At 39.5% G+C, this 26,756-nt stretch overlaps 1 protein-coding gene across 1 annotated transcript; it reads left to right on the plus strand.

Moving 5' to 3' along the window:
• The first annotated feature begins 1,704 nt into the window (after positions 1-1,704).
• LOC113154632 (vitamin D3 receptor B) lies at positions 1,705-26,304 on the plus strand. The gene is made up of 10 exons (XM_026348937.1): positions 1,705-2,304; positions 2,606-2,681; positions 13,536-13,683; positions 14,602-14,732; positions 15,956-16,152; positions 16,394-16,493; positions 17,110-17,290; positions 19,078-19,229; positions 20,060-20,176; positions 20,636-26,304. The coding sequence occupies exons 3-10, from the start codon at positions 13,538-13,540 to the stop codon at positions 20,887-20,889; spliced, it is 1,278 nt and encodes a 425-aa protein (XP_026204722.1). The 5' UTR covers positions 1,705-2,304; positions 2,606-2,681; positions 13,536-13,537; the 3' UTR covers positions 20,890-26,304.
• Positions 26,305-26,756: the final 452 nt, after the last annotated feature.

The raw sequence follows: 26,756 nt of genomic DNA on the forward strand, positions 1-26,756 counted from the left end.
ACACGTCTAAGGTGCCGGTTGGCTCAGGAGCGAGGGGGGGGTTAAACACAGAACACAAAACTGGCAAAAATGAATTTGTAGCCGACTGTGAACTTTGCACATGCGTGCTTGGCTTTTATGGTATGACCCTAATTGTTGAGTGGTCTGTACTCTTTAGCCACACAGCGGGTACAAAATGTAAAACTGTCTAATGTGGAATTCACTGGAATATTTGGGGAATGTTTGTTGTGAACATTCTTTCTCGTTTTGGAGGCAACGCAGTGCGGGCAGACGATTTAGAGAGTACAACAGCATACAACATACAGTAGCTCCAGCACTGTTTTAACTGTTAGATCAGGGCAAGGGGATACAGTAACTGGCTTGTGAGATGGCAAAAGACCAATGCACACATGAACACAAAGGAATATGTAGCTTGGCAAATCGTGAACATTATGAAAACTGTAGGTGCAATAAACCATGACTTCATCCTACACCTTCGTGGTTATCACTAGAATCTGTTTTTGACGTTGACTCATTGTGTACTTAAGCTCTTTTTTTTTTTTAAACAAAAATAAGAAAATCTAAATCTAGTCGGCACAGCACAAACATATCAGGTACAAGATGAGACCGAATTCAGCCACATTTTTTGGCTGCTGAAGAGTAAAATATATGGCATTATTACCAAAAAAACATGCATAGAGCTTGTTAAATGACCTATGCTATTATTCGTTCATACAGGCATCCTGTATCATAAAATAAATTCATAATAATTTGCAAAGCCACGGTGTGAATTCTCATTGCAGCCTGTACAGTTCATCGTTTTTCAGGCCTCAGTAGGAATGAAGAACGACTAGTTGGAAGAGGATGTATGTAAGCGGATGGGGCCCTCCTCTCTCTTTCCCTCTCCCCTTGGTATTTGTCGTCTTTACTGTGTTTACATTATAGACACACCCCTGACCTTCACCCAGGCCCCCTTCCGCTTGCCCTACCACCACACACCCATACACCATCTCACCACATACCAGGCCTTTAGGTGCATTGCGAACAAACAAATGTATCGAAACTAAGTGGGCAACAGTGTTTTCGCAAGATGCAAGAGGAGAGTAGAACATCACATCAAGAATATCTGGCCAGTGTGATCATGTAGTGGGATAGTTTAATCGCCTATTTTTAGCATACTCTGCCATCTCTCACGCCTCGCAAATGTATGGCAACATCACCATGCAGCGGCATTGCTTCCCAGCCTACCACTGTACTGCAGAGTAGACACACCCCTCCATCACACACGCTTCGCCGCACACATTTGGAAATGATCAAAGAAATAACGACGCAGAAGTGCAAAAACAGTGACGGGGCTTTTCATTTATCATCGCCCCCCCCCCCAACTGCGTGCAGTCGACGGCGATCGCGTTGTGCGCTTATTTCAGTGTGAGTTGATTTGCAGGGCTGCGGCTGCAAAACAAAGACACCGCGTTGCGTGAGCGACTGCGGCCTCGACGCGGCGTCCGGTGCCACCGCGCCGTGTCCAATGTCAGCGCGGTGATCCCCGCACCGGGTCCGCGTCGATCCCGAGATCCCAAGCGAAACGGTGTTGCTTTAAACCTCACGCGGTCAAAGTTGTTTACCTCTTCGTTACCTTTGACGTCACGACACACCCCTGTTTGAGGGGGGCGGCCCTCCCCGTTATGAGCACCGGAGCCGGCCAAGCACAGCCGGGCAGCACGGAAATGTCACCAACCACAGCGCAGGAGAACCGCCAAGCCCACCTGTGATTGGTTACCGGAGGAGCTGGGGGGGAATCCCTTTTTCCCCGTAGAGGTCCTGAGGAGGGGCGGTGCATAACAAAAGTAATGGCCATCTATTTGGGTCTTGGTGAAGGAGGGATATTTCTCGTCGGACTGTCGTAGGTGTGCTTGAGTTTTCTTCGTGTTCGCGTGTGCGGCTGCCCGTCGGCGATAGCTAGCGGCGTCCCGGCCGGTTTGTAGTTGGATGTTCGTCGCCCACTGGTCGCGCAGCGGTTAATAAGCTGGCGGAACTTCGTGCTGCGATTTAGGGTTAAAGCAGCCAGCTAGCCGCGCTAGCATTAGCTACCACCAGCCAGCGCCTGGAGGGGCTGACGAGTTTGACGTTTTCTCCCCCGAAGTAAGTCTCCTCACATCTCTCTGAGTTTAGCCCAACGCTGGCGTCTCCGCTCACAGCTAACCTTTAGCGCGACGTTCGTCAAAATGGAGGGGACACACTTTGCGAGAGTATGAAGACGACGAGCCACGGCGACTGAAGAGGATTAAAAGCAACTCTGTCTTGATGGGGAAAAGTTGAGCTCAGGTATGAAACTCGCATGCACGGGAGGAATGCTAAAGTCGACCCCGGAGTTGTTGTAATTGTTGACGCTGTCGCTCCAAAGCTCAGAAACATGTTAATCGCAGAGTAACTTTGTCGTGTGTTTGTCTGAGTGCGGACGACTGGCCGCCTCAGCGTTGCACGATTATTACAATTGAGTGTGTAAGTTGTGTTGCTGTTGAAAATAGTTCAGCGTTACATAAACAGAGCAACTGCAGGTCGGGTACTAGGGTAAAGGCCCACTCACTGACTTGCGACGTGCTATTTTCCCCTTTGTGCTGAACAGGATTACTACTGCTTGGGAGTATTTGAAGAAAGGTTTCCAATCTTACCTGTTGTACAAAGGCATGCTAAAACCTCAGGTGAGCTCCTTTTTTTTTTTAAATTGTGCTTTTAATTCATACCTGGTGACGTTAAGTATTTTGATATTTTCCTGTCTTTGAAAAGCTACTGTTTACTTACATATAATGAAATGCTGATTTATGTTGCTGCCAAGTTAAACATTTTTGCACACGTTTTCTGTGTGTTTTTTTTTTTTACACCATTATACGACATTGGCAATTGTAAATATTGAACTATGAACTATGACTGAGTTCTGTATTGCATGTAAAAGTTGTATATGTGCAGTTTCTGAAGTGCTGTCAGTTTTAAAAACTGGGTAAGTTTAATGTGACTTGTCAGCATGTGACCTACATAAAAAAAAAAGTATTGTCACCTCTTGGTTTTCTGCATAAATTGTTCATGAAATGGGATCAGATCTTCACCAAAGTCACAAACATCAACAAACACAATATTGCTAAGGTGATAAAATACAACACGTAGTCACAACCTTTCATTTATTTATTGAACACAGCCAATAAACATACAGAGTGATGGAGGAACTTTGAGCATTCTGCTTCGCAGTGTCCTTTTGATGTGTACAGCTCTTTTAAGGTAATTTCACAGCATCTCCCATCATCATCATCATCATCATCTCACTTAACTTCAACTGAGCTTAAGTTGGTGGACAACCAGCTGAAATTATCCTTTAGGATATCTTGATAAGCTTGGGAATTCATTCTCGTCTCCATGATGGCAAACTGTCCAGGCCCTGACGCACCAATGGAGCCCCAAATTATGATGCTCCTTCCACTGTAAGTCATCATTAGGATGATGTTTTCATGTCAGTTCTTGGTTATCTTTCTACACCATATGTAGTGCTGAGTAGCTCTGTAAGAAAGACTGGCACAATGTTCCTCTTGAATGTTGTGCAGGTCTAATCCACAGTTACAGTAAACACTTGTGGTAGGTTATTGCTGCCAAAGGTGTTTCAACCAGTTATTAAAACAATGTTGCCATTACTTTTTCCACGATCACTGTATGTTTAATGGCTGTGTTCAATAAACACATGAAAGACAATGAATTTGGTCTATCTGCTTAAAAATATTGTGCTTGCTGATATTTGTGACTATGGTAAATGATCATGAGCAATTTATGCAGAAAACCATGTTTTCTTTTGACTATAAGTCTGAGGCACTGTGATTTAGGGGCTTTTCAATGAAATCTACAGAATTGAAAATTAATTATTTAGTACAGTTAATTTAGTTATTTTTTTCTGTCCAGATGAAGATACATTCATCTGGACAGTCATTGAGTTTATAGGTTGGAAATTGAGTTTATAGGATGGAAATTTCTTTCATGACTTAATATTATTTAATGGCTGCCTAGTTACCATTTTATAACACAGCCCATATTTTTATTTCATTGATAATACATAATAAAGTACAGATAAGCTGCAGTGATTTTAACTACTAGTGTGGCATTCAGCTTTCATCTTGTAACATACAGTTACAGTCTGCCTGTACGAGTCCACGTCTTATCTGAACAGGGAGCGTCACTTTCACAAACACACAGTGTTGCGCAGTTGCTAGAATTATTTATAACTCTACAAATATTTATATTTTTGCACATTAACCACTCACTTCATGGTCATGGACATTCGAGCCACTGGCTGATAATGACATCATTAATTCACTACGAGCGTCCTGCCTTTCTTATGCCTGAAAAAAAGCCTCCAGTCTTTTTCTCCATGCTGTTAATCTCTTAAAAGTAAATCTAAATGCACCAAATACATTCAACAGCAAGGGGTATGTATTCTTACCTACCTATGTTCCCAGTAAGCCCAGGGCTATATTTCTCTCATGTATCCATTTCCGTTTATGAAACAGTTTGACACTTGGAAAAATAGCAGGTAGGATGTTGTTTTTATGTCAGCTGCTTCATTTTTTTCAACATCTTAGCTCACTCGAGATAAGTTGTTACATATGTTCTGAATTTAAATGACGTGGAAATTTACAAGAGAACCTGTAGTATTTAGGACAGGGTCGGAGACTTAGTCCAAATGAGGACAGAGTGTGCTTCAGCTTTTCAGTCATTTTTCAGTAGAACTGTGCAGTTTCTGTTCGTATTGAACGTAACTGTAGCAAGTTGTTTATGGAGCTGTGTGCTGTGGCAGTGGTACAGTCCATTATGTCTCCTATACAGTGAATTAGCCTACCCTCTCCCCCCTTTCGTGACTACAGTAATTGGTCGCTTCCTCTCACATGTAACCCTATAGAATGAAAGGGACTGTACTTAACTGGAAAGACCCACTTGTATGTATGTGTGCATGTGTGTTGTTTGCCACATATGTTCAGTTGCCTTTGAGACTAATGAAGTGTTAAGCTCCTCCTAATGTCTTAGGGTCCTCAGTTCCCTTGTGTGGTTTCTATACCAGATACATCACAGAGTTAATATTAGCGCTTGTATGGAACATGTCATGCAGAGATATTTCTTCTTAGCAAATCGATGTATATTAATTTTAAAAATAATTTCAGTCAGTGTATAAATAGATTATGTAACAAATGTTAGTATAAATATATAAATATAAATATTTAAAAAAAAAAAATATATATATATATATATATATACCCTTAAAATTTAGTTTTTAATAAAAATACAAATGTGAGTGATTTCTTCTATTTTGCATTCTTTAAGGGGAGCATTTTCTGAAAGAAAGACGTTTTATAGAGATTATATAACTTTGACTTGAAGGCTAAGCACATGTGCACCCACCTCACCCGCATGTCTGTTGTCTGTCCTGTTCTGTCCATTTGACTTTATGAGTACACAACATTGTTTGCTAGAGAATGTACATGACTGTCAAATTCAGATTAGACATAAACAGGATTTTTGTGTGTGTTTGAGCGGGCCTCTCCCTGCCTCGTCTCTTTCCCCTCTCCAGAGTCCAGTAAGGGGCCCAGCATAAGGGGGCAGGCTCCCGTCACGGCCTCTCTCTCCCCTTGCAGGCCAGCAGTGGGGCCTGGGTGGGGGGAGTAGGAGGTGGTGGTGTTGCACAGACCATAGGGTTGGACACGGGACATGGGACCCCCCCTCTCCCAGTTTACCCCATTCTGTGTGGGGCACAGGTCACCTTGTCATGTGCTGTTACTGTGGCTGTAACATGTTCCCTGTGATTGTAGAAAAATAGCATGAGATAGAGCCGTGGAGGCTGCGGGAGGGAGAACGAGAGAGGGAAGCGACGGGACAGGACTGGACTAGTCTGCTCAGCCAGTTCTTTAGCTGCATTACAGACTCAGTTTGTCTACTTTGTTGTTGTTAGGTCTACATTGTCTGTTTTTGTCCATTGTTCTCTCTGCTCTAGCTGTCCTCCCAATGTGTTGTTTTTTTTTTTTTCTTTCTTTTTCAAGGAAATTTCTTAACATCAAGCAGATTTGTATTAAACTTCTGTTTCTAATCCCAGATAATGTTTTCTTTTGTTTACTTTTATTAGTATTTGTTTCTGTATTTTCAACCCCACTTTCCTGCATGTTAAAAATTCCTTCTCCACTATCGGTTGTGCCTCTACTGTGGGCCTAGATGTGTGGCAGTGGCTGAATCACAGGCCTGTGTACCTGTATTTCCATTGTAGCCCAATTCTCTCTGCAGCCTGGGTCATTCCAGATCTCATTTGTTTTATGTCTCTTCTGTACTCACAGTGACCAGCCCAAGGTATGCAGTAAAACACATTGCCTTATGTTTTCTCCCTTCTCCTTCCAGCCCTCTCCACAACTTCTCTCTCACTTCCACCCTTTATAACTTTCTCCCACTCTCTCACTCTTTTTTTCCCCCCGTTAAGAGAAAGTTTTGGTAGCATGGAACAATTTCAGAACCATTTGTGGGATTGCATCATGTGATGTAGATGGAGGATGCTCATTGGACTGTCGGAGAAGGCCTCCTTCTCTCACTGAAGCATTCCACAGCAGTCCCTCTCTTTCTTCCAGTGCTGTTATAGGTCTGGATGTGATTCTGACTCTGACTCTTATGTATTGGGATGTGGTCTGTGAGCTCATTGCTGACATTCTTGGGACGTGATGCCAGAGGTTTTTTATTTCCCGCTTTCCCCTCTCCTGCATGTCTGTGTGCAGTTAAAATGATCCCTCCTTTAAGCGCTGTCTGTACCCTCCTCTTTACCCACTTTGTTTTATCTTGCCCTGTCCTCAGTCACATATCATTTCAATGCCCAAACACTAATGGTGCCCCTTAATTAGGTTTGTTAGATGGTGGACCATGATGGAGGGTGGGTTTTCATAATAACTTGATATGGACTTTGATGAAAGTTAATGTAACATCTGGGCTGTGTTCCAAATCTTTTTCACAGCTGAGGTCTCATTTATGTTGCCTAACTAAATAACAGGGCACCTTACAAGGAAAACCAATGGCCACTTTTCTATTTGGTAATGGCGTAAAGGCAATGGTTCAGCTGGAAATTAAATGGCAAGTAGAACAGAGGCAAATCAGCTATCCTGTGAGTGGTTTGGATTCCTGCTACGGTCCACCTTGGCACTGTAGGAATATCTTACAGCACCTTATACTCCTTGAAGTGGCAGTAACTGCTGCAGGAACACACCTATTCACGAATGGTTATGTTTTTACAACTATCCTCATTATGCAAAATCATGAGCATAATTTACTTTTTCTCATATTTGCACTTTAGGTCTCATTCTAAGTTCCTCAGGTTCACACCATCTGTAGTTGATGCTTAATTTCACACTGATTGACATCAAGTGTCAACTAATTAGAAAGCACAAGTTTATACATTTGGGACACTGTGATGCAGATGGTGCAAACAGGTTACCCAAATAAATGTGGCACAAGTTGTGTCATCTTCTGAAGATTTTGGAAACTTTGGTGGAATATTCCTTCAGCTTTGCTGAGTTAAAATCCCTGCCAGGTGTTCTTTAATACATAATTAATCACTGGACTGTTTATGTAGCATTGGTTAGACTCAGGTTATTAAAGAGATTCTGTTCTATGACAAGATGAGTGTTTTTTTAGACATGTTGCTCTTAATTCAGTCCAGACCACCAGGATCATTTATATCACAACTGATGAGCTATCTATCTGCATTAAGGCTTCTGCAGACAGTGTCATGTCTTTAAATCCAACCTGGGAACACTTCTAAAGTTTGTCTCTGGATTATGAGACACATGCGTGTAATTTCAGCCATGATGCGAATAAATCAAAGAAGGAAAAAATGAGTCACTGACCCACTGCATGCTAAGTAGCACTTGTTCTCCCTCAGCTAGTTTCCTGGGTTAAAAGAAGGAGAAACTCCCTATTCTTTCCTCCAAATGCATCAGCAAATCTGGGGTTGTGTCTTTATTTTGAAGCTTTTACCACCCAGTTAAAATGACAAGCTAGAGTTAATTTGTGGTACAGTCCATAATTATAGCAGGCCTCATCCCTTGCTCATCGGCCTCTGCTGCTGTGTCAGACACCCAAGCTGCAGTATTCTAGTTTGCATTGCTTTTTCATCTCTTTATTACTTCTCTGTTTCTCAGATGGAGTTTATCATGTGATTCTAATGTAACAGATCGAACGAGTTGTGAAGGTGTGATTACTGCAAAAGGCACTTTTTTTATTTATTTTAACAACAAACAAACTTAACTCTTAAATTATTGCAGTCAGTTTAGCCTTCCTAACAAACTCTGAAAATAATGAATTACTGTTACTGGTATTCAGTGTTCTTTCCCGCTGGGTGAGCAGGAGGGTGTGGTGGTTGTCACATGTGGTTCGCCCCTGTCTACCACATCCAACATTTCCAGTGCCTCCAATCTAAAGGTTTCCAGTCTAAAGACTTGTATTAAGATTAAATATAAAGATTCTAGTCTTGCTTATATATAATTTAGTTGGCTAGTCAACAGATTTTTCAAAAAAGTGTCCATACACATGAATAAACTCAAATCAGCTACTAGGGTTTTAAAAAAGACGAGTGAACCAGCAACAGAAGAAATAAGTCGTTCTATAAATGTGATTCCAACATAAAAAACAAATCGCACTTTTCCTCTGATGCTTTTCAAGATGAAGAGCTGTCAGAGATAAGACGGATATTTATATTTAGCCAGTAATTGAAGTGGCTTTTTACTGTGTATTTTTAGCCTGCTTTTTAAATCAAAAAACACAGTTTGTGTCGATGGTCCCTCTCTGGGCCAACTGCAGCATGCTTGCTCTTTATACTCTTACTCTTTTCTCATATCTGCAACATGCAGAAGGTTACAGTGGGGATTTGTGACACAGAAACTCAATGTGACAAAGAGGTCACCGCTGCTGTACTCACTGTATCTATGTATATAGTCCTGTCTGTTTCTACTCCATCCATCTAACCCACCTCCCTGGACTGCTTCTCTTGTGCATCCTCTCTCCTCCTACACCACACTCACTGCTCTCTCCTGTGGGCTGGCACTTTCTTTCTCTTACTGCCAAAAGTAATTGACCATTTACAGGGTAATAAATGACAACTCATCTTATTGCCTGTGTATTGAGGTGCAACTGACACGTAAACAGAGTGACAACATGCTTACACATTTTTACTATGTTACACCTGTTTTTTTCCACATAGTTTTCAGTGGTGTAACTAGTAATCATACAGTGCATTTAAAAAAGTATTTAGAATCCTTTCACTTTTTTTCAGTATGTTATGTTGCAGTCTGGCACTACAGTTGTTCAAATTATTTTTTCCCTCAATTAATCTAGTAATACATAATGACAAAGAGAAAACAGAATTTTAGAAATGTTTGCACATGTATGATAAAAGAAAATACAATACTGGCATAAGTAAACAGACCATTTGCAACAACAATTGAAATTTACCCAGCTGTGGTATGTTGCAATGATTGGACATAATTTGGTTAGAGTGACCATTGGGTTCATGGTCACCTCATTTATCCTCTAATTGCTTAGTGAGGCCAGGTAGCCAGTCCTGGTTGTGCCAAACCTCTTCCATTTCAGAATAATGGAGGTCACTGTGCTCTTGGGAACCTTCAGTGCAGCAGATATTTTGTGTAGTCTTAGTCAGATATGCACCTTGCAATAATCCTGACTCTCATCTCTGCATGCTGTTCCTTTAACCTCATGGTTTTTGTTTACTGATATAGTGCATGTTGTCAGCCAGCGAGGTCTTCTATAGAGAGGTGTGTGCCTTTCCAAATCCTGTCCACTCAATGTAATTTACCACAGGTGGACTCCAATCAAGGTGTAGAAACATCAAGAGGCTGCAGAGATGCACCTGAGCTAAATTTAGTTACAAAGGGTCTGATTACCTATGGCAGTGTGACATTTCAGTTTTTTATTTTCAATATATTTACAGACATATCTCAAATTCTGTTTTAAGTTTGTGATTATGAGTTACAGAGTGTAGACTAATGAAAAAATTTAACTTTTTCAACTCTATTGTTAGGGTGCAACATAACAAAATTGAAAAAAGTGAAGTGGGTATATTTTCTGAATGAACTGTACACAAATGCACTCATTTACACTGTTAGAACTATTTGAAGCTTGTTTTTCTGTGTCTATCACTGTCCTTGTTTTTTCTTTGACACAGATACAGTATATATATATATATAGATATAGATAGATAGATAGAAATATATATATATATATATCACTGTATGTCAGTCTCAACACTAACCTATTGTGTTAGTTTCTGTTTTTCGGTATTTTAATCCACATCACAACATGAAACTCACATTGTCTTGGGCTAACAGTAATGTCTCTATAATTGTTAACTCTCTCTTAACTGACTCTCTGTTTTATAATTTCTTTTACTAATTTTTACTAATTGTAAAATTGGCCAGTATTGCAACATTGCAAGAAATCTCCACTCCAAAATCTATAGTAAAAAAAGGTCTTGCTTGTTTACAATATAAAAAATGCTTTATACATCATTGCAGCCTCAAAGAATGTTTAACCAGACAGTGAATTTAGCACTTTAAAGTTTTAAAGCACTGATATAAAAACATTTATTTGTTATTTTTATCTGCCTGATTGGCTTTTATCTTGCCTACAAACTAGCTGATAAACATTTACAGACTAATGTTCATCTTTAAGGACTCATGATACCAAAATGACTTGCCATCTTACTCTAGTTTCAGTGGGTTTATTATTAACTAAGCTTTTTTTTCCCTATAAAGCCAAAGATCATGTTTCATGTCATACCACAGAAAAAAGAGGACGTTTTTGTAACTTTCTTACAGTATTTGTATATTTTCATACCACGTCATCAAGTTGAGAATTACAAGCAAACTTGTCTGTTTCAGAGTAGATGAACACTAAAGTCATTGCTATATTACAGGTTATTTATAATAGTTATTGTTTTTTAGCTGCCAAAATTATTATTGAGTATTGCTTTATATTAGAAGACCTGATGCTAATAAAATAAAATGAGTTTCAAAAAATTGGTAAATCTAATTATACAGAACAGTAAAAGTGCCTTAGAAGTGTGTCAAACCACATCTGCAGCGTAACCCAAGTTGTCACTTACTATCTGTAAGCTTGTGTGCTAAAAACGTGCTGCTCCTGTTTGCAAGCAGAAACAAATCTGTTAAACATCTGAGAGGTTTTTAGTTCCAACAGGTTGGAGTTCAGCAGTTGCTAGACTGCAAGACATTAGAATAATACAGTCATTATCAATGCACAATGTCCCTTCTTTTGGAAACGAAACACATGATAGTGATTTTGTAGTTTTAAAAGCTTCTCATTTGTTGCAATTATACACAGCGCATTCTGGTAGCCTACCATCTGATTTAAAGAAAAATCATAAAGCTGGACTCAACTGTAAGCCTAAGGATTAGTTACCCTTAGGCATTATGCCTTATACTGTAACACATTCAGGACAGTATTATTTTATTACAGTAATATTCCCTAATGACAATAGTGAGAAATTAGATTGACGCTGTCACGCAGTGTACACACATGCCATGTATATCATTGTATGTATGTGTGTGTGTGTGTGTGTGTGTGTGTGTATATATATATATATATATATATATATATATATATATATATATATATATATATATATATATATATATATATATATATATATATATTCCCCAGAACAAAAACATTTACTAGAATCCTAAAGCTCAAATCTGCTCCCCAGCTTTGCTTGTCCAAGACTAGAATGAGTACAGATTTGGTCTAATAACCTGATGCATTATTTAGAGCTCTCTTAATACTACCGTGCATTTAGTATAATGGTCTGTCAAAACTGAATGTAATCACAGAGGACCGACTTCACTGCTTAGTTGAAGATAGAGTAAGGCAAATGGGTGTTTTCTTCTTTGGCTCACAGTGAGTGATGAGTGTGAATGCCTGCTGGGATTGGTCTGCCTGCATGCAGTAGAATAGATTTTATAAAGGGCTGTCCTAATTATATTGGCCAGTGTTGTGTAACATTTCATTACATGATAGCATTTAGAATATTGTGGCTAATATGTTGGGCTTACCTAAAGGAATGAATTTGTATTTATTAGCTATAGATACTATACTTTGTTTGGTTAGTGACCTGTGGCCTCCTGTTAACTACTCTTAATACTGTACATGAGCATGAATATTTGATCTACATAACCTGGTGGTCCTATCCTGGATTGCCCATAGGTAAATCTTATTATAACACTGTCATGAAGAAATTTATTTAACATGATGGATGTGCAGGCTTTCATTCAGCCTTGTCATTCTGGTATGCCATTCTTAAGGACTTGTGAGTCAACATGTTTACCTCTCAGAAGGACGAGATCTGTGTGAAAGAGAGAGGGGGAGAAAGAAACACAAGTTGTGCACCAAGATGATCCGGAAAGACTATACAACAACAAACGGCACAAACACACTGTTCATACACGGCCACAAAGCAAAGGACAAATGGTCTTTTTACAACATATATTTGAGCCACAAGATCTTTTTTTTTCTCTTCTGCATATTGTGAGAAATTACTGAGAGTACATTGTCGTTTCATTTCTTCTTTTGACCTTTTGTTTTATTGAGGTTTCCTGGTAATAGAGTTGGCCAGAAACAGAATTTGGTTTTAAGGCATACTGGTCATAATATTCACAACAACAAGCCAAGTAGCTGAATTTACAGGAGTGTATAAAACATTTGCCTAGAACAGTGTTTTTTAATTAGACATGAACAACAGAGAGCTCAAATCATTTTAAATTATTCAGCAGGGCCCTCACCTCATTGGCTGTTGATTTGTGAGTTTGTTGAGGTTTAGTGGCTCTCCCCTTCCTTTCCTTGGCCCTAAGTCTCCCATCATTTGCTTCACTTTCACACTGCAGTGAAAGCCAACAGAAGAATAAGAAGGGAACTTTGTGAAAAAGACAGTTATTGTTTATGAGGATGTTAGCCTTGTGGTGACGTGTTTTTTTTTTCCTCCCTATCACAAGGTTGTTGAGTGAAACTGATATTTAGAACAGAATATAATCAAATGTTAACAAGATTTAACATTATGGAGTGATGTGATGATCCCTTTTGATTCATAAGGCCTCCATTCCTCAATTCAGTATTAAAACACTGGAGCATAATTCACCTCTAAAGGGAAAACAGGGACGACTTGAATCTGTCCTGAAGGAAAGGTCAGTGTTTGGTTGGCATGGAGACAAGTACAGAGAGAAGTGTCACATTTTGTGTAGACTTTTTACAGCAACCGCTAATAACAACCAGAAATTGTTTTTTAATGCCATGGTTGACTGATCATTTTCGCTCAGATGTCATGTGAAGTGCAACATTGAACAGATAAACAGTTCTTTCTTTTTAATGCTTCATGATATGTGGCAAAGTTATTTAATAAGTCAACAACTTTTATAACCTAAAACAGATTTCATTAGTTTTTCTGTTTCCATTCTCTTCTGTTTGTTCAGTGATGGAGCCCACAGTTGTTAGTACGTCTACTTTGCCTCCTGATGAGTTCGATAGAAACGTGCCACGGATCTGCGGCGTGTGTGGTGACAAAGCCACCGGTTTCCACTTCAATGCCATGACATGTGAGGGCTGCAAGGGTTTTTTCAGGTAAACAAATGCATGTGTGATAAGTTACCATATATCATGCACATAGGTATGTACACACACAGTAAGTAGTCTTTGTGTCACAAGCACAAAAACAAAAGAATACGTATTGACCAACACAGGTCTGAACATACATATGTAATGACCACCCACACGCTAAAACTTTAAACATAGTTTCTACCCACAGTTACATAAAAACAACACACAACCTCTGACAGCATTCATGTTCACACTAATGCTCAACAGCAGGTGAAGAATACAAATGAGATCGGTCCTGCAAATAATGCCTTGGCTGCTGCCTCCTCACTGATGCACACGAGTTTCCAATTTAACAAAAGACAAAACTAGAGCAAGTCATGATATTTTGTGCTTGTGGTTGTTTGATATATTTGTCTGTTTGCGTCCATTCCTCTCAGCAGTGTTGATATTTAAAGGGAGAGGATAAAAAAGACGGATGTTTAATAATCGCCTTCCTCGTCTCTCAGCTGGCCCTTGTTTGAACTCTCACTATGAGTGTGTGTGTGTGTGTGTGTGTGTTTGCTCACGTCTATGCATAAATGTTCATACATACATGTCCATCATTGACTAAATCATTAGTCTGTGCGTCATCATTTGGCAAGACTTCTTGCTTACACCTGGATTCCTTGGCCCTCATCCATATTTATGCTGTTTTACTCAGTCCCAGACATGAAGGGCAAAAATATTTATCCAGTTCTACCATGATTATTATCTGTGCAAAACACACAAGGTCCCAGAATACCATATTTGATAAAATCAAAATCAACATAGTTACAAATGTGTTCGGAGCCAAAACAACATTCATAATAACTTGCATTAAATAACCTATTTGCATTTTACTTTTGTGTGTTTATATAACAGTTTACTCATTAACAGCCTGTAAAATGTGTACAATTTATTTAGGCGCAGTATGAAACGCAAGGCCACCTTCACATGTCCCTTTAATGGCAGTTGCACCATCACCAAGGACAACAGGCGTCACTGCCAGGCATGCCGGCTCAAACGTTGTGTGGACATTGGCATGATGAAAGAGTGTAAGTATGGCAGGTCAGCCACATGTCTTCAGGGCAATTCTCTGCTCTATACTGTATGATTGTAGCTGTGCCTGGTACTAACATAATGTCATTAATTTGTATGAAGATCCTGGGTTGGATAGTGGGGACACCTGAGACAACGATTAATAGTGGCTAATGTTTGTAAATTGCATTAAATCTTAAATCTTATCTTATTATACGTATTTAATAAATAAAATTTTTTAATTAATTAATTATTTCTTTCTCAGTTTGGTAATAACATTTACACAACTGTTGTTTGTAGTTTAGGGGGCTTACTATCCCTCTCAATTTTTTTTTGTAATATTTGGACTGAGATCAAGTATCTCTGGGTCTTTGCCCCCATTAGAGTGTTTACGTGCTCTGTTTGAACTAGTGGAGTCACATTGTATACAGTAAGTATACTCCATCTGAAGTTTAAACACCTGCTGTTCTCGCAATCTAGCAAGGCCTCTTCTTTCCACACAGTTGTGTTTATTTTCATTGCCTGTAAATAGCAGGTACATCTTTTCTTGTTTTCCCCTTATATCCGGATATTGTCCATGAGCCTCTTTAAAGAAAGGCCTCTCACTTCCAGTTGATTTTTTTTTTTTTTTTTTTTTGTTAGTTTGTTTTTGTTTTTCCCCCCTCAAGTGATTGTGGGAATACCATGAGAGCGGAGGCACCAGCACTACGATTTACTGTACATTTAACAGGAGCCAGTGGTGTTGGTGTTGCAAAAACAGCAGCATGTTGCAGAGAACCAGTTCCCTCTCCCTCTCTTCCTCCCTGACTGTGAGCTAATTCAGTGGCTAGAACAACAAGGAGCGAATAGAACAAAGACAATGTGTTCACTTGTTCAGTGCAGCAGGGGTCTCCATATGGACCCGTCCCCTCCCATTCTCTTCCTCCAGAGAATAACATCCCCCCCACCCAGTCAGCACCACATTGACATGGCTGTCATTGCAATATCAAACACATGTACGTACTAAAGAGCTTTAAAAGCAGATCACCTCCAATTACTTTTGGTGATATGTAGATATTCTGGCTGTTCTTTTTATGTTGTTGTTTTCGTGAAACTATCCAATGTTTTTTGCTTTTTTTTAAATGTCACTCTTATGCAAAAGCTGCATTTGATGTTCTTTTTCCTGAAAAGTTTTTTTCCTGTGTGTGTGTATGATTCAGTCATTCTTTGCCTCATTGTCTCTTTATTATTTCCCCTCCAGTCATTCTGACCGATGAGGAAGTGCAGAGGAAGAAGGACCTGATTCAGAGGAGGAAAGAGGAGGAAGCACAGCGCGAAGCGGAGAGGGAGGCACGGCGGCCCCGGCTCACTGATGAACAGAGTCAAGTCATCGCCACACTTGTGGAGGCGCACCACAAAACATATGATGACTCTTACTCTGACTTTGGCCGCTTCAGGGTTTGTTTTTCATCATTGGATTTCAGACAACATAAAAATAGTGTCCTTTGTTACAGTTTGTTACAGCCATAGATCCAAAAACATCAATACTGACATTACTTTAAAATTTGTAAAAATTCAGTTATGTCAATCAGTAATATGTAAGTTATGCTTTAGTGCATTAACCACAATTTCATTTTTTGGTGTCTGGACTTACTAGAGATTCCTCTGGTATTACATGTGGCCTTTTTTTCTTGTCCAGCCTCCAGTTCGTGAGGGCCCAGTGACACGTAGTGCTAGCAGAGCTGCCTCTCTCCACTCTTTATCTGATGCCTCCTCCGACTCTTTCAGTCACTCTCCAGGTAAGAGAGACACAGTAAGACTTACACTTAAACTGTAGTGAAAAACAAGAGTGCTATAAAGTCATAAGAGGAAACAAATCTCACTTTGAAACAAGGAAAAATAAAACGTTTGGTAAACGCGTTGAGAGATGTTATATCGAAAGAATTACTCCAGACATCTATTTACTTTTTCCAGTTCAGCTGTTTCCATGTTGGTTTATATAATCTGTTATGCTGCTTTACTAAGAATCCAGAGGAAATCCTGTGAATAACCTGTACCCTGCAGACACCTGACTCCTGCTAGTAAACATCAGTTCATTAATGCATCCATCACTAATGGAGTGAGCACAGCAAGGAACGCGATCACATGGCTTACTGCCAACACTCAGCCGGCACAAATGTCGCAAAACAACTCCAGCTACCTCTGTATGCTTAAAATGTTGTCAGAGCTGTCGTCTAGGCTTTCATCTCACTTCTTCTGACCTGGGCTGATGATCTTTTAAATCATCAAAATCTCTCTACTCCATTATCTCTATCTTTTCTCTCAGCAGTTTATTTAAATGGAAGAAGTGATGGTTGTTCTTGGTTTAACACTTTTCTCTTCTTCTGTTCTGTCTCTTTATCCTGCTTACTGCAGAATCAGTGGACACCAAAATGAACTTTAACAACCTGCTGATGATGTACCAGGAGCAGGGCAGCAGTCCTGACTCCAGTGAGGAGGAGGGCTCCAGCTTCTCCATGCTGCCTCACCTGGCCGACCTGGTCTCCTATAGCATCCAGAAGGTCATAGGATTTGCCAAGATGATCCCTGGGTTCAGGTTTGTGTGTATAGATGTGAGGAGCATCTTTTACATCATCATAAATGAGTAAATTTGAGGGAGCTGAACACAAAAATACAAATGTCACAGTTTTAACACAAAGCTTTATACCAGAGAGCACAAACTACACATCTACATACAGGGGGATCTGATCATCTGATCAAAGGAGGGTTAGGAAGTATATCACAGGACTGCATGCTGTTTCACCACTGTGAAGCTCCTTATGCTCTGCTCCTCTTTAGAGGTACAAGCAGCAAAGATTGGTCAATACAAACACAGGAGCTCTCTAATTGGTTACATTGCTGGAGTAAGGCCTGTGCATCAATATAGTTGATAACAGAAAAACACCTGCTCATTAGTGTTGCATCTTAAAACAAAGCATGTCTCTTCTGCACACTAGTACCAAAATGTACCTATCTCTCTCTCTTCCTTTCCCAAGAGATAAACATTTGCATGACAGACACACACACATTTGGTTATCTTCACTGAAGGCAAACCCTCCCCCTTTATCATTCTTCGCCCAGTTAAAAAAAAACAAACACACAAAAAAACTCATGATTATGTATTGTCATTCTAGCAAAATTAACAGTGTAACAGAGAGGTAGGGGAGCACATTACACACACACTACACTTCGGTTTTTGCAGAAAACTTTATTTATTTATTTGTTTATTTATCGTTTATCGCATTCAGAGTAGTCCTGCTTTTGTAACCAATCAGTGATGTTTGGTATTTTTTTATTTAATTTTTGTTTGTCTAAATATAGCTATATTATTAATAGAATTGTTCTTCAGAACTTCTTTTTGTTTTGCATGTCTCTGAGTGACTCTTTACCTAAATAGGTGGTGAAGACTTTGTCCACCTACTTGTTTTTCTTCCTGATGACTGTGCCACAGCGATGGTTATGGTCTAAAGGCCACAAATTAATGTTGCACTGTATATTATAGACAGTTGACACGTGGAAAATTTAGCTGAGCATGGTTATACATTTGCCAACATAGTGTTGTTATAGTGAAGTTTTGCCCTTTAAGTATGCTAGTAGGTGATTGCCTAACCTTGAAAGAAAACACTCTTCTAGTCCTCAGCAGTCACCTGCCTCCCTTGCAGTTAGACCCTCGGGTTGTTTTTCTGACAAGCTCTCATTTTTTTAAACACAAACAAGTGTCTTTTCAAATGTTCAAATGGTACAAGTTTGTTTCTTATGATATCCAGTTTGATGAAGAGTACAAAAACAGAACAAATAGACCAATATACTTGTGGAAGAGACAAGCCAGCACATTATTTTTGAATGTAAATACAAAGTTTTGTTGGCTTCTCAAGACTTTTACATTGTTACCTCTCCACCTTTCCTCTCCAAACATAGCAACAGGGGCAAGCCCTCTGTGCCTTGAGGGGTCAATAGCCGAAGCTGTAACGAGTTGGGGCCTGTAATTCTTGAAAGTTGTCATTCCCACTGGCAGCAAGTGATAAACGTAGTTGGATTACCATTGGAATGTTATGATGGTCTCTCTAAGCCTTGTAAGACACAGCAGACATCGTAAAGTCTGTGACTGACCTTGAACCTGTGGCCAGTAAACACTGATAAGCAAAATTGTTGGGGAATAAATAATTCAGATAATGATTTTGATAAATTTCATATGTAAACACACTGTGCTCAGGCATTTGATTGTTTACCTGTTTCTCCATCAGTTTCCTGTGATATTTGACACGATGATTAAGACTACAGAGAGATTATTTGTTTAGTAGTTCACTATTTGCTGATTTACTCACAGATGTTTTTTCCCACTAGGGAACTGACCGCAGAAGACCAGATTGCCCTGCTCAAGTCCAGCGCCATTGAGGTGATCATGCTGCGCTCAAATCAGAGCTTCAACCTGGAAGACATGTCCTGGAGTTGTGGCGCGCCTGACTTTAAATACCAGATCAGTGATGTCACCAAAGGTCAGCCCTCAGTCCAGACTGCTGTGAAAACAAGCTAGTCTGGACTATTTACATTATATACATATTTTCAATATGTTTTAAGGAGCTCAAATCAAGCAGACTAGCATTAAGGGGGTGACAGGATCGATAATATGAGAGTAAACACAAAGTTACTGGCAGTGGCTTGTGTACACACCCATAGGCAATAGTTGCTAATGCAATTTTTTCTGAAAAACCAGTCTTGCATATCTGCTGAAGCCCCCGTGGGCTTGGCTTTCTTTTGCCTTTTGAACAAAACGGGATCAACAACAGAATGTCACTCCTGACCTGCCTACCGCACAAAACAACCGCTGTCTGCACCAGAGATGTTGCTCTGTTGTGCTCTTCTTAAAACATGGACACAAATAAGGCAGTAAAACTGCAGTTGTCTGCAGATCACCGTGATGCTTACATTTGTTTAATAATCTTTTTTTTTTTTAAACACAACTTTTTTATAACATAATTAAAATGCACCAGTGTTAATCATCCGTAACAATCAGTAAAAAGCTTTTATCTATATTTGTATGCCACCTCATTTGCATGTCTATATACACATAACCCCCCACCCTAAAATTGCATATACATTGATCCTAATTCAAATTTGGTGAACAAATAAAATCCCCAATTAGTAGTCCAATTGAAAACAAACCTCAGATGCAAATCATCTTTCCCAGCAATTATTCCAATATGCAAACTGAAATTTTTATGATTAAAGGGGATGTTAGTGTTCCTTCAAGGGCCTTTCCTCAGTGACAAAGTGTGGAGCTTGGTGAATGTGCTGCACAGACAGTAATGGTGTGTTGTGTCTGTAGCGGGCCACACTCTGGAGCTGCTGGAGCCTTTGGTGAAGTTCCAGGTGGGCTTGAAGAAGCTCAACCTGCATGAGGAGGAACATGTGCTGCTGATGGCCATCTGCTTGCTTTCTCCAGGTACTACTGGCTGGTCTGTGTGGATGAGCAAAAACATGATGTGTCGTCATGAACTGTTTCTGGGGGCCTTGTCTTTTTTTCTAATAGAAAATATTATGGCTTTTATTGTGGTAAATAGCTACCTCTAAGATATGCATCTGTAGAAGATACAGTGCATATTATATGTGTCTAGTTATGCAAGTTTGCATGTGTAACCAAGTGGATATTTGCATCCCTTTGTGCATATGAGGCATCTCATTAACAATGCATAGATGTGCTCTCCTGGATCTAAAATTAGCAGAATGGTAGAATACATGCACAGAGATCATGCAACTTTATATAACGTGCAATGAATTGCTTTTATTGTTTTCAAGGATAAAGAAATTCAGAAATCATTCCAGACACAAGTATTGTAATCTTCAGTTGCCTAACAATGCTTTATTGTTGTTGTGTAACAATCAAGAATATCTTCTGCTGCAGACCGCCCAGGTGTACAGGATCATGCAAGGATTGAAGCCCTCCAAGACCGACTCTCAGAAACCCTGCAGGCATACATCCAGCTTCACCACCCAGGAGAGCGCCTGCTTTACGCCAAGATGATCCAGAAGCTGGCCGACCTGCGCAGCCTCAACGAGGAGCACTCCAAGCAGTACCGCTCGCTGTCGTTCCAGCCAGAGCACAGTATGCAGCTCACCCCGCTGGTATTGGAGGTGTTCGGCAGCGAAGTCTCCTAGAGGCCTCTCAACCTCAGCAGTAGTCCACAAGCTGGAGAAAGTGCCCCTGGGGGTAAATAATGGAGGGAGGGAGCTGAGCATGTGCTGGATGGACTAAATGGAGGTGTGTAGTGTGATGCAAGCAGAGGAGAGAAAGTTGCGTGTGTGTGTGTGTGTGTGTGTGTGTGTGTGTTGGATGTATGGTTTTGTGTGTCTCGTGTCTAAAGAATTCTATCTTGATGTAAAGGCCAAGGTTTTGTGGAGAGCGAGCAGATGATAAGAGAAACCGTAAACAAGGGAACTTTAGAGAATACAGTTTAAACTCTACACACTCTTTGCCTATATACAATGTTTTTGTCTGTATTTAAATCAACAAACAGCTGCTTCAAATGCCAGGACATTTTGTGTGTGTACATACACACGCCAATACAACAAACATACTCAGTTATTCGTTTAGCCATTCAGTTGAGCTACCTCTTGGTTTTACTGGGGTTGTTTTATATTTACATCACCTATGTGAAACAGTAATTTTTACACAGAATACTTTAGATACAGTATTGATGACATTTCAGTTTATCAGTGCAAAAGCAGTGCCTGCACATTACTTTAATTTTTTTTGTTTGTTTCTTTTGTTTTGTTTTGTTTGTTTGTTTTTTTGTTTGTTTCAAAAAACAAAAATCCTGTACATTGTTTTGATCTGCCTCTCTCCAGGGCGGTGTATGTATATGACTCTGTATACAATTTCCAAACACATGCCTTTCACCTTTCACCAAAGGTATGGCCAACTGCTTCACTACTACTTTCACAAAGCTTCCAGTTCCTCCAAATAACTTTGCTGCTCCATGGTCTTCACGCAAGTTGTCTGACTAGCCTCACAGTCTATGAAGGAAAATGTCATTATTTAGGTTTATACTGCAGAGTACAGAGACTAGTCTGTAATTCAGTGAGGTTTTGATAGGAATGCTGTTTTGGGTGAGAATTAGCCACTAAATGTGCTACTTTTACACTGCTAACTGTCAATCAAACTAAGCCTGCATTATGGCTTGTTACTCTCTTTTGAAATTGTTTTTCATTATTCTTCTCTAAATGTTTATTTCCCTGTAAATAGTTAATTGCTACCACATGTATCCTAAGCACTGTTATACCACCTTTTACTATGTAAGCTACTATGTAAGCCTATGTATTAATATACAGTATTGATATTGTCTATATATCACAAATTCTAAAGGGCTAAAATGCCAAATCTAACTGGAATAGTGAATTGAGGCCAAAGCAAGGGGCCTGTCTTGTTAATATATAGCTGCATACCATACTTGGAATTGGCATAGATATGGATGTAATTGCAGTGGGTGTTTTCTTTTTTTGTTTTGTTTTGTTTTTTGTTTTTTGTTTTTTGTTTGTTTTTTGTACATCATTTCACCTTTAAAAACAATTCCATGAATTGTTTCTCCTCAGTATACAGGGAGCTCAGTGGGTGGAGAGCTTAGGAAGCTGCTTCAGACCTCCTCAGATATCACACCCCTTTCGTTTCTGACTGGGAAGTGGATTTTCTAGAATGTCTCAGGGCCCGGTTGTGGCGGTGGAGAGCACCTCTACACCCAGGCCCTCCTGTTTGATGATGTATGCTGCGCAGCCTTCTAGTGGCTGCATCATGTAAATACCAGGTATATATAATATGTCTGCCGCTGTACATAGGGCTACATAGATATTTCTCAAGGCTTTTTTTTTTCTTTCAAAAATATATATGCAAATAGAATATTGATCCTTTTTCATTTTTGATTCTTTCTCACTATGTTCTGAGACACTATGCTCTTTGTTTTGACTAAGATCATGTTTTATCTTAAGAATGAGATGGGAATGGTTTAACAGGGATTGCTTGTGATTTAACTCGGTCAAATTATTATTTGTGTTATGGTGGGTTGATGTATTTGACTAATTTCTAAGGTTCATTTTCAGAAAGGGGACAGGCTAAACATACTGTGCTGCTCTCTAATATAAGCCATATAGATCACCAAGGTAGTTATATATCTGATACATTACACTACATCAAAATGATGACTCCAGAGCCTTGGATATTTTCATTATATAATCTGCTAAACATATATGCTATTTATCTATGGCTTTTGGAAGACAAGTTTGTGTATGATAGAAACATATATGCCTTCTCTCTTCTGTCAGTCATCTTTGGCTAAAGCTTCACCAGACAGCATCTAATGGCTTTTAAACCAAACTGCCAGGAGAATTTACATGCTTTAGGTTTAGAGATCAGTATGGCTTGCTGCATGTGGGATTGTAGTAAAATTATCCGATGACATGTCTTTTATATCAAGGCAGTTCCCCAAAGAAGTGTTAGGTCTAATTCCTGCCAAGTGCATATGATTTGGCTTAAATCATTTGCAGAGATGACACGAAGTCTCAAACCTGCTTTTCGTCTTCTGCTTACTGTGTGACTGAAGACATCTGTTAAAACGGTTCCTGTGATTGGTGAAATGGGCTTCCGATGTCAGACCTAGAGCTTCCTTCATCTCGGCAGACCGGGGTCACTCCGTGACCTGAGAGGAAGATGGTGAAAGAGAGAGAGGATATATTTGTTGTTGAGCTGAACGCGTTTCTCTTGTGACAAAGTCATGGTAGTTGTTGCTTTAAACCCGTTCAGCCCAGAGTTTTTCTTAAACCTCCATCACTGTGGCTTTATTCCAGCTCATCATTATCAGTCACTGTGACCGTCTATAAGCTGGCAGGGTTGGACACATATATGTGTGTGTATGTATATATACATATATACATATATTTTCCAGGTGTCCCACAGATTCCCCTGCTGTGATTGAAATTTTAGGAGTCGAAGCTTGAGTGTCTTTAGGCAGTACCACTCATATGTATAGTTTGTTAGATGGATGAGGGGTATGATGTGCTTGGTTACTGAACACTGACTTCTGAAGTTTTGAAAAGTCTCCGTATTGATTTTTATTATTTTTTTTCTAGATACATACGTCTGTATGTAGATAGTGGTTTGATTTGGCATTCTATTTTCAGTTTGAGATAGACATGCGGTGTTGATTTGTGTATGTTTAATACAGTGGGAGGTTTGGTGAACATGTAAGTGCCACAGGGAGAGTTCCCTCCACAAAAGAACAGGGTAAAAGACGCGTTGCTCTTGGGGATTTGAAAACCGAACAGGAAAAGTCTTGAGGATGCAATCATACAGCCACTAACTGAACAAGTATATTTCGGTCAGTACCAAGTAGTGTCAGGGGAATTCTGAGTTTAGGTTGTATCATAATAATGAAACCCCATATTTCCCTTGTATGGTTAAATATGTGATTAAGTATTGTTTTTGAGGGCTTTTCCACCCAATATACTGTACAGAAATACAAATACAAATACAGCTGGATCGAAATCGACTTCTCCAGAGTTTCCTGTTTGGTTTTACCACAGTAAGCTGCTCAGAATCCGTAAGTTTTAACTCTGCAATGTGGTTGTTTAAATACTGGAACTTGAAAACCACACATGAAAGGAAATCTGCCGCAGTTAGATGGATCCATCTTTGTGGATATTTCCTTAATATTGGCAACATAACACAGTAACAATGCCTGCAATATACAACTCATGGTACACTATCACCAGCAAGCTTTACAGTTTATCATGTTCTTAGACATTTTTGAAGTTTTTGGTGTAACTGTTGACATTACAAATCCTGTCTGTAAAACTTGTATGATATTGTTTATAGAAACCAGTTGGCCATCTCCCATTCAACTTTTTTTTTTTTTTTTTTTTTTTAGGACAGGGATTGTAATGGAATCAACTTCATGTAGTTCTTACAAAAAGGAGTGTCCACAATGGATGTACACCATAATCTACCTAAAAAAACCTACCTCTTTTAGCTCAGATTTTGCTTTAGCATTAAGCATTTGCCTCTGTTTTTACTTTTTGTAATATTTGTATTCATGTTGGTATTTATTGCTGTCTAATGAGTCATACTTCACTGATTACCTCAGAGATATCTCACAGATCTGGGAGAGTCCAGCTAATGAAGTCATTCATAGTTTGTTTTTTTGTTTGTTTGTCGTTGTTTTTGTTTTTTGTACAGTTTTTTCTTCTCAGACTTAGCATTGCCTTTTTTTTTAACGCACAAATTACCAGGAGTGTTTTTAATATAGTGCCTGCACTCTGACCAGCGGGGCTTAGACTGGCTTGAACAAGGCTGCATTTACTCCTAAAGTGACATCCATCTCTGCATCGTTGTCTCTAATCTCTGTTTTTGGGATATCTGTGTAGTTTTCAGCAACAGAGCCAGTTAATCTTGCCATGTTGCCGACGTCTACCTTATCTTTATCGTTCTTAAGGACAAACTGATGATGAGAACTTTGTGGAATTAATGCAGCCGTTCAGAAGAAACAACCTGACAGACTTTCATGGCAGTAGGAGAAACAGGTGTGTTTGTGCTCCACTTGTTACTGTTAGCATGGTCTTTGCTCTGTAGTACGTCACCTTACCTTGTCCCCTCATTTCCTCCATACCTTTTCCGTGTCGTCACGTCAACAAGTTTGCTCCCGCACCTTCCATCATTCCCTGCCAATGTTTGGTCAAACAAGGGGAATTAGGAGGGGTGAAATCCTCAGTATCCATGCAGTGCTGCTTTCGTTTTGAGCATTACCAAGTTGTGTATCATAGACACTACATAATGAAGACATTGTCCAAAGTGTCGTCCCGCAGCTGTGCGACAAGCCTCATTGAAAAATGGTGTCTTTTGAAATGTACGCAACTTAGTAGTGTTTATTAGGAAAACAAATTCCATTCAGATCTTGGTATCATATTAATGAAGCAACTACTCACTTTGGTGAATTTAAACAAAGTTTTATTGTATTCATGTCAAACTGCTTCAGGTAAACACTGAATGAAATTAGAGAGTTTTATTGATCAGTGAATACTGAGGAACAGTGTCGCCATGGTCACATGTACCCTGAGCTGTGTGCCATAACATGACCCTTTGTAATGCAGGGAGGGTGGTAATGAAGCTGGCTTCAGATGTTCCCCAGCTCATTTTGAATGAGAAGGTTGTCCGAGTGTGAGATTGGCTTCTTTCTTAGTACTCTGTCAGCCACGTATATGGATCTTTTATAAGAAATAACATATGAATTGGCATTGAATTCTAACCCTGCATTGTGAACCCAAATCATGCCACATTCAATTATGCCTGAACCAACAAAAGCACTTAATGTAATGTTTGTAACTCATGCATACTGATGAATCTACTAGCCATAAACTGCCTATGTAGGTCAGCATGATATGGCTCCAATTATGAAAAAAATGTTGTCACCTAAATTCTAATGTAATTGCAATTTTTCTTTTGTCTTTTTTTTTTTTTTTCAAAGAACTTCTTTTTTCTATTATAAATTGGTGTTTATGTAATGTTATTTTTGTCAGATGTTTTGGAAATCAAAAATAAACAGTTGTACATAGCAGCGAGCTTCTGTGTGATTTGTTTTTTATAAAGAAGCCTTTAACCTTTAACCTTTAATCCAGTTTATTGACATCGCTTATCAAATGCTACTTTTAATCATTTATTAGCTATTAGGTAACTAAATTTGAAGCATCCCAAATTATATTTTGTGCTCAATATACACTGATCAGCTACAACATTAAAGCCACCTGAGTATTGTTGTGCTTGTCCCACTCCTAAACATCTCTGACCCTTTGAGATATGGACTTCACAGGACCTCTGAACGTGTCCTCTGGCATCAAACACATGGAGATGCAGCGCATCTTTACAAGAGTCCTGCAGATTGTTTGCTGGGGCCTTGATGATCGAGTTTCCATAGCGCATCGTGTTAACTCTTCACCAGGTAGTTCATTGATGCACACACACTCCAAGCAGCAATTTGTGCTCC

This window comes from Anabas testudineus, chromosome 5 (assembly GCF_900324465.2).
Source record: "Anabas testudineus chromosome 5, fAnaTes1.2, whole genome shotgun sequence".
Classification (NCBI taxonomy): domain Eukaryota; kingdom Metazoa; phylum Chordata; class Actinopteri; order Anabantiformes; family Anabantidae; genus Anabas; species Anabas testudineus.

Bases quoted from the DNA above. Each gene is read 5' to 3' on its own strand.
- LOC113154632 (XM_026348937.1), top strand. From the start codon at position 13,538: ATGGAGCCCACAGTTGTTAGTACGTCTACTTTGCCTCCTGATGAGTTC. The intron at 14,733-15,955 runs GTAAGTATGGCA...TTTCCCCTCCAG, and splicing joins CATTGGCATGATGAAAGAGT to TCATTCTGACCGATGAGGAA. The intron at 16,494-17,109 runs GTAAGAGAGACA...TGCTTACTGCAG, and splicing joins CTCTTTCAGTCACTCTCCAG to AATCAGTGGACACCAAAATG.